Genomic DNA, 16968 nt, shown 5'->3' on the forward strand with positions numbered 1-16968 from the left:
CGTGGGATAGAAAGTTCCAGGGGGGCGGTAGAAGCTACGGGTACAACACAGGATCCTTTGGGTTAGATTGCGTTGGGGGGCGATGGGAGAAAAAAATTTTTGAAGAAGGAGGCGATGGGACGAAAAAGGTTGGGAAACTATGCGGTAGATAAACTGCTAAATTCTATTGCTAACTACAAAATTCCATTGCTAAATGTGAAATCGTATTGATAAACGATAAACTCTATTTCTAAATTCTATTGTTAATTTATATTGCTAAACTATATTGCTTAATTATATTACTAAACTATATAATGTTAAATTATATTACTAAACTATATAATGTTAAATTATATTACTAAACTATATAATGTTAAATTATATTACTAAACTATATAATGTTAAATTATATTACTAAACTATATAATGTTAAATTATATTACTAAACTATATAATGTTAAATTATATTTCTAAATACTGTCTTATTGCCAAATGATAGACTATTGCTAAATTTTATTATTACTAAATGCAAAATTCTATTGCTAAATGCTAAAGTTTATTGCTAAGTGCTATTACTAAGTATTAAATTCTATTGCTAAATTCAATTGCTAAATTTTTATTTACAAATGCTAAAAATCTATCGCTATATATATATACACGGTATATAAATTCTAAATTATATTTTTTAAATTTCTCTAAATATAGGCCGATATACTGTCGAATCCCGTTATAACGAACGCCAAGAGACCGGAGGGATCACTTCGTTAAAACGAAATTTCGTTATAATGGAATTCCAGGGTACCTAGCATTGTTCCTATGAAAACTTATTTGGGGGAATAGAAAAGTGTTTGTTAAAACGAGATTTTCGCTATAACGGTATTCGACTGTACATCAGTATTTTCGAAAACTTCGACTTATAGGAATAAAACTTCAGTTGAGGAAAGATTCCAACACTAAAATACGGAGGAAGTTCAGGCATATGAGCAGAAACTTCGACTTAAACAGATACTCGAGTTGCCGGAGTTCGACTTATCGAAATTTCACTGTGTTCGTTTTGAATTTGGCGCCTGAATTTGAAAGGGGGAAAAAAACAAGCTGGAACTGGTGCTGCCATCTTTCGTATTGGAAAATGAAGAACTAGAGTATTTTAGTTTCTAACTAGATGGCAGCAAAACATTCTAAATCACGTTTCCTGAAACCACCTGAAATTCACTTTCATGTCCCGTAGTTTTAATTCAAGAATATGGCAATGATAAACAACCGCATGTACATGGATTATGATATTTTTTTTTTACTACGATTTCTTCTGATTGGCAACACACGGCATTGCGCTGTCACAGCCGTTTCAAACTTCCGCAATCAAATTTTGACAGTGAACTTCTCCACAGATGTGAGTCGACTGCGTGATGTAAGTGCTTGAATTTGAGTAAATACCTGAAAAGTGAAAACCGTGAAATTTAAAACTCCGGCATTATAATATTGCGCGAAACTCATTTCATTATTGAAAAAGTGCTTTAAGGCATGCAGGGCCGTCTTAAAACCTCCATAGGGGCCTCCGGGCTAAGTGAATTTATTGAGCCCTATGTGGCGAATTCTAGAAAAATTCAACTTCTCAATTTTTCTGAGGGCCCTCTTCCCTTGTATCCATTGAGCCGTACCCGGGTGGAGGGTGGGGCCCATGCGTTAAGACGGCCCTGAAAGCACGTCCCACTTCGTTATTTATTTATACAATAATGTTGCCCGAGGCCTAAACAGGAGAATGCGGTTGATGGTGACGGAAAAAAAAAGTAATCGCTACTTATCGTAAATCACTGCTCCTTACTCGTTAACATTGAATTTTCAAAGTAATAGTTTATGTGAATGAAAATTTTTCGGGTGCCCGAAATACAGTGAAACTTCGTTACAACGATACCCGATATAGCGTTAAATACCCGAAAAGTGGAAACCGTGAAAGTAAAAACTCCGGCATTATAACATTGCGCGAAACTCATTTCATTATTGAAAAAGTGCTTCAAGGCATGCAGGGCCGTCTTAAAACCTCCATAGGGGCCTCCGGGCTAAGTGAATTTTCTGAGTCCTATGCGGCAAATTCTAGTAAAATTCAACTACTCATTTTTGGAAATGCCTGTGGTCTGAGAAGGGTTCATTCAAGTATTAAGTGAGCATCGATGGGGGGGGGGGGGATTCAGATTTGCTGACTTTGATGACATGGGGGGTTTAGATTATGCTTACGTCATCAACCATCCTTTATGAAAATGTGAAATATTCTTAATGGCATCTTATTTGGTACACCAAAAACTAGGAAAACCTTTCTCTGGTTTGTGGGCATCTGAACTAACATTCTACCTATTATGTTACTAAGTCCCTTACAGAGCCACTTTGGTGATCTCTAAATGTTTTGCGGATCCAAATGATCTGGAAATGTGCCCGGGTCATTTAAATGATCTTAAACTGTATCATACAAGTGATTCGTGATTATGTCGCAGATCACTTAAGTAATCTGGGAATTAGTAACTTGGGTGATGTAGAACTGCAATGGGGAGCTGCTTAGGTGATCTAAAACTGCCACATGTCACTCAAGGGATCTCTAAATATGCCATGAATCTCTTAAGTGTTCTGTAACTGTGTCATGGGTCACCTAAGTAATCCGTGAATGTACCACACGCCTACTTGAGTGATCTGAAAATGTGCCTCGGGTTACTTAAGTGATCTTTAAATCTAGGCTTATCGCTTAGTTCATTTTTGCAAAATTAGATGTGAGGGGGTACGTCACATCAGATAACCCCCAGCGCCACATTTGGTCTGCATGCCAAAGGTTTACCATATATGGCTTAGAAGGTAAGTCGCAATGAATTTCTTAACGAGAAATTTTGCGTCCTTAGCTCTTAAATACCATTGAAACTAACAGAAATTGATTTTAATAGCATATACAGTCAAACCTTGTTAGTGCGTCACCCGGTTAACACGTCACTCCGCTTACCAGATCACTTTTTGGAAGTCCCAATTATCCTCAGGCAGGAATTGGCACAGCTATGGCCTACTCCGTTTAACGAGTCACTCTGCTTATCAAGTCATATTTTTGCTCTCCCAAGAGTGACTCATTATCGAGGTTTGACTGTAATAGGTATTTACTTTGGAAATTTTAATTTAAAAATATTTTTCCATTAAAAAAATTAATTTTTGATCGTCTGGGGTGGGCATGAGCTCCCTGTGCCCTCACCCCTGTTTGTAATCCCACCAATATGCATTGGAGGTGGGGGCAGAGCTGATGAAATTTTGTTGATGGAGGGGGGGGGAGAATTGAGAGTTTTCCTGACAATGGGGGGGGGGGGGCAAAAATGGCTGAAGATTTGCTGAGTAATACTTGAACAGCTCCTTAATAATAAACTGTTGCTTCCCGATGTAATGATAATCCTTCTACAATCATTTATTTTCTTGGTCTGATGAGTATTCAGAGGGGCATTTGTGATTTTGCCACCCTTCTCTCATGCTGGTCTAATTTTCTTGATCACTCCTTCCTCAGATTTTCTGCCATGGGCCACATCACACTTAGCTTACGTTTCTGTTTCTGAGTTGCTCTTATGACTACGTACTCTTGTGGTTACTCGTACTCTTTTAGTTATTCACATATTTCTACACTCTTTTGGTTACTCCAATGCTCGTGCACTCTCTAGGTCACTCGTTTCCTGACTCATTCATGTACTTGTTCACTCTTTTGATTACTCTGATGCTTACTCTTGAGGTCACGTTTTGGTTTACTCCAATGCTCTCTAATTTATCATGCGCTCTAACTCTCTCTAGGTCACTCACTTGATCCCTTGCTCTCTAGGTAATTTTTTTTTTTATCATTCATATGCTTGCACACACACACACACACACACTCTAGGTTACTTATGTGCCTGCGCACTCTTTTGTCCACTTGCGTGCTTACAAACTCTCTATAGGTCACTCGTTTGCTTATTCACTTCACTGATCTAGTATATCCTTGTTGTCTAGGCAGAGGCAGATCTATGGTTTTACCCCCCCCCCCCACCACCCCGGAGGGGCATACAAATTTTCTGCCCTCTTCCTCCGAAGTTGCTGCCCTAGTCTATAACCCACTAAGATCCCCCCCCCCTGTAAATTTGCCACTGAGAGTATTGTTATATCAAGATTTAAATGCATTAATTTATTCGCTGCGGATACATAAATAGAGCTGGATGTTTATTCGTTGTACAGTGGAAGAAGTGACCTCACTTCTGTGTGTGTAATCTGAGAGCACATGCTCATTAGTGACAAGTGGATGTTCAAGAATTGATGAATTAAATGAGGATGAATGAAACTATAGTTCGTTTCAGGTTAACTTTGCAGTGGAAGGGAAGCTACGAGGGAACCGCATCACACGTTGCTATGACAACGAAAGCCTTTTAACCAATGTATCGATGCGCGGTCGCGGTAAGGTATAGTTTATTCTCACTGAGAAAAATCTTTTCACGTATAATGGTGACCATTTTTTTTTTCTAATTTAAAATTCTTAAACGAATAAAGATAGATTCAGAACAATATTTTTTCAGTATTTTCTTCAATCATTCAAAAAATTGAAATATTCTGCATAAATGATCATCGTAAGCATCCGATATATGGGAACTATATTTTGTGGCGAAGGAATACACTCTCTACCTTTCTCTGCACTGCAAAGTTAACCTGAAACGGACTATAGCTAGCAATCCTAGCCTAGCATTCGCTTTAGCCCGATTGTAAGAGTATAACTGGCAGTATGAAGGTTGATGGTTCTAATCCTACACACAACTTTCTTTTTTTCCTCTTACCTTTTACCTTTTGAGTTCATTCGTGAGGTGAAAAAACAAAACAACTTCCCTAAAATTCTGAAATTTTGCAGAAATGTGTGCTGAATATGTGTGTTAGTGTAATGAACAGAAATTAACCCATAAGTATTTACAAAAAAAAAAAAATATTGAATTGTGAGATTTTTGAAATTTATATATCTTTTTAAATTTAAAAATTCATAAAATTCTAATGAATGATCAGATATAAAAGTCTGAGGTCCAATTTACTGAGACATGCATACAAACATTAATAATGTATACAAACATAATGTATATGCTAAGACACTCCTGAAATTTTCAGAATTTTGGGTGTAGTTAGTTTTAATCTTAAACAGATGAGCTCAAAAACTTGCGCTGTAAACACTATACACTGTATGCACATCCTTCCCTCAAACGATTTCACTTAGCAGTGAAAGAGAGCAAATTACCACATTTTGGCGAAAAAGGGTTGATTTAGTTAAGAAAAGTTTCAATTAGATCTCATTTATAAAACTGGGGATAAATTTGTCAACACGAAGATACGTGTAATAATACGCGTTATAATATCGCACTACATGGAGAGAAAAGTGCCAATTGTGAAAGAATAAGGCCAAACTTGGCTTCTAAAGGGATGGAATATTTCAGTTAATTTTCAAGAAGTGACAACCTGCTGCTGGTGGAGGAATGTACTTTCGTTCGGTTTTGGCACATAACTGATGATTAAAAAAATGACACGTCACAAAACTTCAAAACATTATAAATCACTTAATATTTCTTTGATCCAAAAACAAAAAGCACCTTTCCATATTAGTTTTTCACAAGGAATCACGTGTGTAAGAGATTATTGAGCAATCTGGTTACTACCCTGTATGTTGTTGCAATCAATCTGTTAATTTCAATATTATATGAAGGCTAAGAACTCAAAATTTCTCTTCAAGAAATTTAGTGCAACCCACCCTTCAAGTTATTTATGCCCCCCCCCCAAAGATCGATCCTGCATATGCCTCTGATTGGATTGCTCTTTGAAAATATACATGAGGAGTTTGACCACCACCGTCTGACACTGCTGTAGTGAACTTTGCTATGCATGCGAGGGGATTGTTTTTCACATGACAATAGACTGAAAATGCTGTATTTTTAAAGAGTGCTATATATATTAGAGTCCGAAAATCTGATGACAAATCATTTTTTTCAATTCATGCCCAACCAACATCAATCAATATAGGACAATGATCATTTGATCATTTTTGTCACACCATGATCATTTTCTGCACATGAGGGCTAATTAGACTGGGACCTAAAATTTATTGCTGGTTCCGAAAGGCAGGCTTATTTTTTATACTCATGGAGAGGTTGGTGCGTTAATCCTTTGATGGGGACCCCTTGCGGTAGCAATTTTTTCTGCGGTCACGTTCGCCGTTTTTGTTGTACCCCTGTGTCAGGAAAGTTTTCTGACAAGGACGAACCGGGTATCGAACTCGCGACACCTCTAAACTTCTTTTGGTACTTTAGGTGAGTATCTTATTGACCTGGACTACCGCACCCATAGGAAAATGCCTCTAAGTTCATGGAAAGAATATATGCTTGGCTCCTACAAAATTCATCAGTCCCAATACTTAATAATTTTCAAATTTTGTCTATTTTAGATCATGGGAGATGATGCTGCATCAATCAAAGTAGATTCTAGGAACTCTTGTGTGGTTATGAAGAACAAGAGGAAAGTAATAGAAAGGAAATATAAGTGTACAAAGACAGTATGATTCAACCTTCATGTTTATAAAATGGCTGTTGTGTGAAAGAAATGGTATGCTTTACAATTTTTTAAAAATTTATTCAAAGATATCAATGATTCAATGAATGACAGAACATATTCGCAAGAAGTTTATGGTTAAAAAAAATATTTTTATTTTGTTAAAGCTACTGATAAGCGACCTATCTAGAGCAGTGCTTCTTAAAGTGGGCAGTATCATCCCTGGGGGTAATAGAAAGCTCCAAGGAGTGGTAGCAGCTATGAGTATAACATAGGATCCTATGGGTTGGCTTGAGTTGGCGGTTGATGATTAAAAAATATTCTTGGGTGGGGAGGCAATGGAACAAATAATTTGGTAACCTCTGTTCAAGAGTTATGCGCTCAGACAATAGTCATGGCTTCCCATATCCTTGAGCAGAGCCCCCTAGGGCACATATCCTTAACCTGTTGCTCGAGAGCACCCAATAGTGCTCTCTGCTTGTGCCCTATTTTGTGCTTGCAAACACTTGATCGACATCTCGAGTAAATACCTTGTAGAAATTGCATTCAAGGATTAAAATCAATTTTGTTTTTTCATGCATTCGTATGCCAAACTTGGCATAAGGGTGCTCTTCTTTTAATGATGTGTACAGTCAGTGCTCGTGACTAGAAAAAGATTGCAGACCTCTGTCCTAGGGGTTGGAATCTTTGGTGGGTCCCGGATCAGACTTTTTCAAGGGCATTCTCAGTAGCGAGTACATAGCATGAAAAAAAAAGAATGATGAAATCCATTCTGTTTCTGAGGGCTGCATCCCTGTCAGCTCCACCCTTTTGGGGCCATGGCAATAGTACTGCAATAGTAGTTCAGTTACTGTACAACATTTTAGTCAGTCTACATTGAAAACGAATGATTTCTTAGAACAATGATATTGCTACAGATTTAAAATTTTATAACTTAAAATATTCAATAAAAAATTACGTTTTTTCTGGTTTTCACTTTAAAAACATAATTTTGCCTCCCCTCGCATACTCCAATGGTAACTAGGAGTAACAGCAAAAATTTCCAGATATAAGAATCAAAATGGTTGAGAAAAACATGATTATTATTAACGGTGGCTACTGTACTTAAATTTTTTCATAATTTGTTGAAGATGACATCTTTGGACTCTTCCTTTGTTAGTGCAAATCCAAAGTTTGAAAATACTCTCTTGATCAAAGGTGAAATGGCAAGACTCCCTAGTTTAGCTAGGGAGTCTTGCCATTCCACTTTGGATTGCCAGCTTTGCAAGTTGAGATGCAGCATTAAAATTTCAAAAATAATAGCATTTAGGAACTCCCATCAACTAAATCATAGTATTAGATATTGTTGCACTAAGAAGTGATGGGGAAAGTAGTTTCATCAGCTTTTATATCCAATCAGCACTGATGACAAGCATTTGCTAATTTTTTTATGCTTCTCAATTCAGAGCCATACCATTTTGCATGTTTCCGAGGCCTTTAATTTATATTTGGTTGCAATGTTATTTCCAGTAAAAATATTGTTTTGAGTGCCTTAAATCTTCATCATAATTTAATATAACAAAAATCAACATTGTATATATAAAATAAAAACTCTCTAATACACATATCTGTTTCAAAAGTAAAGCTGTAGATGAAAATGACAATAATATTAAAATTATTCTGAAGAGAGTAGGAAATTATTTAATGTTTGTGTTATTACTGGTAAAATATTGCCATTTTAAACATTACGTGCAATCAGTGCATTTATTTTCAATAGGAATTTTTATGACATTCACTATTAGGTTTTTTGACGTGTCAAAAACTGCCATGCGTCAAAAACCTGCCTAACCTGATATAATTGCCTACAGTAGGGCTAGATAAATCTAAAAAATATACATGCCCGTCAACATGTAACTTGAAATTACATATGTCAGAACCTATTTTATGACAGTATCTGTCAGGTAGTTGAAAAAAATATGTATCCTGTCAAAATTTTTACATGATTTTTGTATTTCCAGCAAAATAGATCTGTCCAGCCCTGGTATACGGCTTCACTTTTCTTTCAAACCATTCTGCATGTGTATATATATATTGTTAAAGTTTTATTATATATACACACAGTCGAATTCCATTTTAACGAATACAGTTATAATGAAAATCTTAATTTAACGAACACTTTTCTAATCCCCTAGATAAGTTTACGTAGGAATAATGCAAATACCTGGAATTCCTTTATAACAAAATTTTGTTACAGCAAACTGATTTTTCTGGTCTCCTTGAGTTCACTATAACAGGATTCAACTGTATATATACACACATACGGGGGTCTGTCCAGACTTTTTTTGTAGGGTCCTGTTTTTGTGAAAATTTCCCTTATTTTTGTAAAAAGGATTAATTTTGTGGGAAATGAAGTAATCTAATTAATCTGTCACAAAAGAAATGAAATTCCAAATTTATGGTTTCATTTTTTATTTCATGAAGGGTCTGTTTTTCAGGTCCAGAATTTTGTGAAGGGGCTATTTTTTAGATCCAGAATTTTATGAAGGGTTTTGTCCATTCCAAAAAAATGGACCCAGATTTCAGCTGGACAGACCTCTGATATACGAGAGCAGGTTTTAACTTTGCAAAGGTCTTGTACAAAAATGATTAACCCTTTCACTACTGATGGTACTTTAAAGTGCCACTAATTTTTAATCCCTGTAACATCCCTTACATTCGTTAAATGTGGATTATTGAAATTCAGTTGGATATTTCGCCCCGCAAAAAGGATTTACAGTGCCTTCATTGCTTTCACAAAATGTTCACTTAAAAATGTATAAAATATGCCTTCCTTTGTGGTGAAATAAATATTCACTATTATGTGTTATTCAACATATTTGAATCAGTAGGAATATTTGGATAATCCTATTTTTTATTTTTATTGTAAGCGTATAGTGCTAATGAAACTTTCAAGTACCAGGTTAATTAATTCATTGTGTAACTCACTGAATACTTTTTTGAAAAAAAAAAGATTGTTTTTAGGCTTTAATTATGTATAGAACTAAAATGAACTACCAAAAATTTACATGGTAATCATTTCATTTTTTTCATAATGTGGTAGTGAAAGGGTTAACCAAATAAAGTTTGATGTTATGCTATTTGTATAGAAGGAATTAAAGAAAAAATGTTAAAAGAAGATTGAAAATTTCTTTAGTTGAGCGATAAAGCATCTTTTATTACTATTCAGTGCTGCATCAATAACAAAATTTTCCAACTAGATTCTTCATCAAAATAACTAGAATCCAGACATAACAACCAGGAATTAATTTTAACCATTATTAATGTGAAAATATATAAATTGTAGGCCTAATTAATAATTATAAAAAAAAATTACCTCTATCACATAAAAGAAATGTTTTAGACATCATCAGTATTCAGTGACTTCAGTTGAGTTAAGCAAAAAATTAAGCTGTATATGAAATGTATCAAGTACACTTAATACATTTCATATGTATCAGTTCCAATTTTTTTCAGTATCAATGCAGAGTTTTCAAAATTATGAAAGCACTTATTTTCTCTGTATAGATCAGCACAAATTCCAAACATCACATACCATGTCTGTACAACTTCGGTTGCAACCGAGAGATTTTGATACCTATTGTTAAAAAACTATAAATTCAATTTGATCCAGTTGAAATATAGCCAGATAAAATTTTTTACATGTGAAGTATAGTTGAACTAGCTTATAACAAGGAGCCTGTTTCCGGAAAAAATGTTAGATCCAGTCACTCCCTAAATCCGTATTCAAGTGAAAAGAAAAATTTCAGAAATTAAATGCTTATAGCAAGTATATGTAATACGGTATGGATATTTGAGGTATAAAATATTTTTCCCATCTTCTAGCAACTTTATAATTTCTATTTTATTTCAGCCGATGGCCCTTGAATTAATACAAATCTAAATCTAATTTCTGTTCTATCTTTTGATAGTTAAAAGTTAGCTTTTGGACATTTTTGCCAAAAAAATAATGTAACACACGTTAAAGGAAAAATTCTGTTGATATTTCTCACTAAACACATTGAGTCTGTATTGGAAATTTAGCGACAGTTGAATTAACCAATTCTGATTGGTCTGTTTCCTGTTTTCATTTTCCATCCTTGCCCTTCCCTTCTATAGGAAGTGTTGCTGTTCCTTCACATATAGAAACAAATCGTATGGGGTGATAGGCTTTTTGCTAAATTATTTGATTGAAATTTATCCCTCATAAATTGTATAGTTTTACTGTTCTCGTTCCATTTATTTTGTTATTCTTATTTTTTCAAGTTTCCCTTTCAAATTGCTTGTTAAATAAACTACAGTGAAAGCGACAGAATTGCCATACAATTAGCATTATATGAAATATTGTATAATAATAATGTATGAATAATAATGAAATAATAATGCGTCAATTTGCTCATTAAATACAGACTCTCATTAACCCATTTTTGACTGGCATTGCATTAATGCAACGTTCTGTTTATAATTTTTTTCGATTAATTTGTATTCAAATTTTTGTATAAAATTAACTTTTTTGAAAATTAAAAGGTTCAGCGAGGGCCATTATATTTTCTAAAATTTGTTTACAAAGGAATTTAATTTTTTATGGCTTTTCTCATACAAAAATGAAATTTTTTCCTGATTTTCCATCTGGAATTTTTTTTCCCATGAAAAGAAAATGTTTTTTAAAAATAGAAAAAATATTTTTTTCTGAAGTTTTTTCTTTTCACATGATATGTGAGGTTTCCCAATATCATGATCACTAATTATTTTAATTATGTTAATTAACTTATATAACTTAAAAATTTATTAATTGTAAATTCACATTAATTACGAATAAAAAAAAAACACGCTAAATTAATATCCAATTTCCTGAAACTTTCAAATATGTTATTTAAGTAACCAGTTATGATACATAAAAAAATTGTGAAATTTTATCATGAATTTGAGGACCATCAAAAATGGGTTTTTTAAAAGCGGGTCTGGCTGTATTATGTGGTGAGAGCAGGCACGGATCTATGCGGGTGTGGGTCATAATCCCGACAGAGTCAAAATCCCGACATGGTCAAAATCCCGACACGGTCGAATTTAAAAATTCAATTTCGCCGTATAAGCCACACTTCGTGATTTCTGTCTCGATTTCCGTTTGTCGCCTTAAGGTGTTTGTGGCGCATACCAAGATCAATGGAGATTAATAATTTGGAAATTCATTTAATTTTCCAACTTTTTCTGGCATTTGTCGCTTTTTCTATCCGCCACAAATACGGCTATTCCTTATTATTTTCTTTGAGAGTTTTTCGAAATTCTTACTCGCTCAAGTTTCAAATAGTTTCAATAACAGTGGGAGCAGGGGGATTTAGTCCAGAGAGGAGAATAACGGTTTATATGTTACTGCCGAAGCCCGAAATTGCCCACTTCGCAAACTGACTAGCCCAGTTGACCCTTCCAATGTCCGAAATACGGGCTTTGGCCAGCCTTTTGTGTGTATCACTTATCGCTCAAGTTTCAATGCCAAATGATATTGCACAAAGTTAGACCGTATCATGAATATCTTAATTTAAATTTTCAAGGTTTTTCGAAAGCAATGTAATAGTAGAGAAATATTTTTATTGATATGTATAAAATTACATGTCTTGACAGCCTAATTCACTGATTCATCGCCGAGCCGCAACCACTGAAGCTCAGGCCCGTAGCCAGGAATTTCATTCGGATTAGAGACAAAGTTGTCAAATAATATATTTGGCCATGTTTTACCTTATTTCAATCATTTTCTCACATTTCGTAGGGACCGGATCCCCAATTTCCCCCCTCTCACTACGGCCTTGCTGAAGCTATAAACATAAAATTCTGTCAGTAGTTTTATTTTATACTGTTGAGACTCATAAAAAAATTTCTTAAAATTGAACTAAGTTGGTCTTACGGAAGAATTTGCAGATTACCAAATCCACGCTAGTGAAGACGCGTGTAATAGTTAGTTCCTTATTCATGGATATTCCCCACTTTTCATCATTCCCCCCCCCCCCACAATCATTTTGTACTTCACTATAGACAGAACCCTTTGAACCCGTGCACACGGCAGTGTTGTTTTTGGGGGTCCAGCTCCCATGGTCCCACAGTGGGAGCTGGGGGATTTAGTCCAGAGAGGAAAATAACGGTTTATATGTTACTGCCAAAGCCCGAAATTGCCCACTTCGCAAACTGACTAGCCCAGTTGACCCTTCCAATGTCCGAAATACGGGCTTTGGCCAGCCTTTTGTGTGTATCCCTATATATCCCTATGGTTCGAGGTTATCGCCGCATTGGAGTATTTATTGTGATAATTATGGCCATTTATAATTAGCTGTAGCTAATCATAATTATTATGGTTAGCTGTGGCAACTCTAACAGTCAAAGGAATCTGAATATCGATATCTTAGTGATCCATGTATAGGGGTCGACATGTAGGGCCTGGCGAAAGCCCGTAATTCGGACATTGGCCGGGTCCACTGGGCAGGGCAGTTCGCGAAGTGGCCAACCTCAGGCTTTGACAGTAACATATATAAATATATATAGGTATATGCGGTCATCGCTCGATATAACGACCCTCTCGTCTCTTCAAAATGGTGGTTATATTGGGAGGGTCGTTGTATCGAAAGTAAAATATATATGATTGTCGTTCTATGAAAACATTTGGGTCTTATCCCACTGGTCGTTGTAATGGAATTATCGCTATAACATGAGGTAGTTATAATGAGCGTCGACTGTATATATATATATATATACACACACACACACGGGGTGATAACACTATCGACTGACCGATAATTACGCACATGATTCCTTGTGAAAAACTAATGTCAAAAAGTGTTTTCCGTTTTAGGATCGTCAGAATATTAAATGTATTATAACATTTTGAACTTTTGTGACGTATCATTTTTATAACGGCCAGTTACGTGCCACACAACCCACGAAAGTTAAATTTTTCCCCAGCGGAGTGCGGCGGGCTTTCTGGAAATAAACTGAAATATTCAATCACGTTATAAGCCAAGTTCGATTGTCTTCTTTCACTATTGGCAGTTTTCCTCTTCGTGAGGGGATTAATGTTATAATCTTGTTATTACGTAATAAATTCGATCACTATGTTGGATTGATATAATTGATCTCCATATTTGTAAAGTGTTTTGCCAAATGACTTTTTTTGATCCCCCACATTGCATTATAAAGTATGCAGAACAAAAATTATGCACAGTCGTCCCGAGCACCAGGGCTGGTACCCTTGTAGGAGCCATGATGGCACCAAAATACTCGAGGTCGTACTCATTGCCCTAGCTAGTTTATTTGTTGAAGGAAGCCCTGACCAGGACCGTCTCAACAGCATGATATCCCCATCCCGGGACAAGGCCGCAACTAGAATTTTATCCACCCGTGGCAAACATGATTTTGATGTCCCCTGAACTTTGAAATACGATAATTTTGTGAGAGTGTTCATTGTTCTCACCTAAAACTGCTGCCCCCTAAATTTTTCCGCACTGGGCAGTTGCCTCCTCCCACTTTGCCAAATCTGGCCCTGCCCCGGTCGAAGGGGTTTAGTGGAGTCTTTTTCTGTCCTCCACTTGATTAGAAACACCCGATAACCAATTTACATTCTGAATGCCGAAAATTTAGACCAGATCTCATTGTGTGTGTGTGTGAGTGCGTGCGTGTCACACACACACGAGACCCTTCCGTATATTTTTTTCCATGATAAAATTGGTGAATAATATGATAATAATAAATGATGAAAATTCTCTCATTTTCATGATGATTTACGTACCGAAAAAAATCATTTCAAAATTGACTCAAACTGAAAAAAAAGAAAGAAATAATTTCAAACTAATAAAATGTTTTCAATTATTTTGGCCCTCTGATTGACCGGATTCCCATTGGCCCATTGTTCGCCGTATTAAGCCGTTTTTAATTGCCGGAGTTGTTCGCCCGTGGGCTTCGTGAAGAGTTGTGGTTTTTCTCACAACGTTTGATAGGTTGTGATTACCCCTGGATTAAAACAGTTGAAATTTCTTTTCACATATAAAACGGTAAAATTAATTTTTACACTGCAGTTCCAGGATTGAGTTTTCAATGGAATCGCAAGGGAACGAGATTTTTTTCCGTTGAGCACAGGTTTCCGCTTAATAAAGGTTCAGTTGATATAACGTGTGAAATTATGTAACGGTCTCTTAGGTAATTGAAATAACATATAAAAATAAATTAATTGAAAATAAATAATTTAAAAATAGATAAAATTAATTATACTTAAAATAATTGAATGTAAATGAATAATCAGTCTATAATTACCAAATAATGTATTTAAGTTCTGGCAGCACCTCTATAAAGTTCCGACCTACACTGTGTTCTAAAATTTACACACGACACATTTACGTTCTTTTTAACTTCCTCAAAAATTTTCGACCAGGGTGTCATTGTCTGTCGTGTCAGGTTGTACATTATCGTCAATGTTTATGTAATCCTCAGCATCAGAACCTTGGGGGTCATTCAAATATTACGTCATCATCGATGGTGGGGGGGTTTACGATTTGCTGACTTTTGATGACAAGGGGGAAGGGGGGGGTTTGGATAATGCTTACGTCATTAACCACCCTTTATGAAAGTATGAGTTAGGATTCAGAGCTGATGACGAAATTTTGCTGACGGGGGGGGGGTCAGCGTTTTGCTGACTTTTGCCGAAAAGGGTGGGGATCAAAACTGGCTAAAAATTTACTTACGTAATACTTGAACGGCCCCTTTAGTAGGAATTTTGTAAGGGAAAGAGCAACATGGTCTTGCTGCCCCTACCACTGTAATATTCGAAGATTTTATAACTGTTTTTTTGTTCCCACCTAAAATTTGTCACCCCCTAAATTTTGCCACCAGTGCAGTTGTCCCCCTTTCCCTCTCTGTAAATAATTCCGGCTCTGCTAAGTCTTGCGACCACGGAATGCACACAGCTTGCATACAATTATGTAAGTCTTGCATAACATTTGAAAATTCAACCCTTACACTGATTGTTGCTGTTGAAAAGCCTGCTCTTCCGAAAAATTTTGTTACAATTTCAGAAAGCAATTGCTTTACTATGGTTATGGCTTATCAAAACCACTGCATTGAGTAAAGAAAAAAAAATGTTTATGCTAATCTAAGGTGTTGATAATGTATAACTCTCATTTGTGAGCATAGATTGAGATGAAAAATTTTACCCACTCAAAAATGTTTACTATTACTTCCTAAATTGTCCTCCGATACCATTTTTATATCATTCTGATAGTTATCGTCCATTGATCGCCGTGTGTGAAATTTTCCGTTAAAGGATACAATTTTTGTTTCTGTTTCCACGTTAGACAGGTTCTTTTTAATCGATTTGCATCATTCGAAAAAGTGGAAAATTGTTCCATATCATCAAAATTTTTTTATTGTATAAAGTTAGAAATATTTCAAAATGATAGAAAGCGAAAAAAAAAATGACGTACACTAAGAATTTATAATTTTACTTAGTTCAATGAAGATATACATTGAAAATAATTTGAGAAAAAAGAAAATTTTTGAGAAAGAGAAAAAAGTAAATCAACAAGGTGAACGTGTAAAAGGCAACTTAGCAGGGCCGGATTAACCCATATGAAGGCTCTAAGCACTAAAGTGATTTTGGTGCCCCACATTTTTAACTTCAACTCATGCTCCTCCCCCGTGATAATTAGATTTGTTTACAATTTTCTACTATAAGTCTGCAAATTTTGATAAGCAGATAGTTTATGTGCGGTTCAAAATAATCATTTTACCAGGAGCCTATGATGCCACGGCTGCTGAGGAGCCTCGAATGTCAGGAAGACTTCGTGACAATTTTATCGGGTTAAAATTTTGAAGAGAGTATGCAAATTGTGTGGTAGTGTAGTTGCATACAGGGTGTCCTTTAAGAGTTACTACGGGATTTCAGTTTGAAAAAATGCTCAAAAGGCGTTCAAAAATTACCCTGTACCAGTTTTGAGAGTGAAAACAGTGTGTAACAAAATAAAAAAAAATCTAAATTTTTAATGGCCTCCCCGTCCTCTAACTTCTAATTATAAAATGGCTGCACTGTATCTCCTGAGGCCAACAAAAAAATTCCAAGTTGACAATTACAATGTTCGCTGAGATATTTGAATTCAAAATTCGGAGAAAAGTTGGAAAGGACAGCATAAATGAGGGGAAGAAGCGTTGTCGATTAGTTTTTGCTCTCCTTTCATAACTTTTCCCCAGTTTTTGAATTCAAATATCTTAGCGAATATTGCACTTAGGAACATGCAATTTTTGTGTTGGCATCAGGAGAGACAATGCAACAAATTTCTAATTGGAAGTTAAAGGACGGGAAATCGAAGAAAAATTTAGATTTCCTATTTTGAGACACACTGTATTTTCCGAGGATGATATCACTTTCCTCTATCCATACGAAGGTTT

The 16968-nt window shown here is 35.6% G+C and overlaps 1 protein-coding gene across 6 annotated transcripts in view; it reads left to right on the plus strand.

Annotated features, from left to right (window-relative positions):
• The first annotated feature begins 1300 nt into the window (after positions 1-1300).
• Positions 1301-16968, plus strand: part of LOC149075581 (uncharacterized) — an 87378-nt gene continuing 71710 nt past the window's right edge. For all 6 annotated transcript variants that reach the window (XM_089243067.1, XM_089243071.1, XM_089243068.1 and 3 more), the window contains exons 1-2: positions 1301-1387; positions 6431-6588. In XM_089243067.1, the coding sequence (XP_089099193.1) occupies positions 6555-6588 (34 nt within the window). In that variant the 5' untranslated portion in view covers positions 1301-1387; positions 6431-6554. The remainder of the gene's footprint in view (positions 1388-6430; positions 6589-16968) is intronic.

This window comes from Pholcus phalangioides, unplaced genomic scaffold (genome assembly GCF_987345545.1).
Source record: "Pholcus phalangioides strain wild (caught in Gottingen) unplaced genomic scaffold, Ppha-v1.0 ptg000015l_1, whole genome shotgun sequence".
In the NCBI taxonomy this organism is placed as follows: domain Eukaryota; kingdom Metazoa; phylum Arthropoda; class Arachnida; order Araneae; family Pholcidae; genus Pholcus; species Pholcus phalangioides.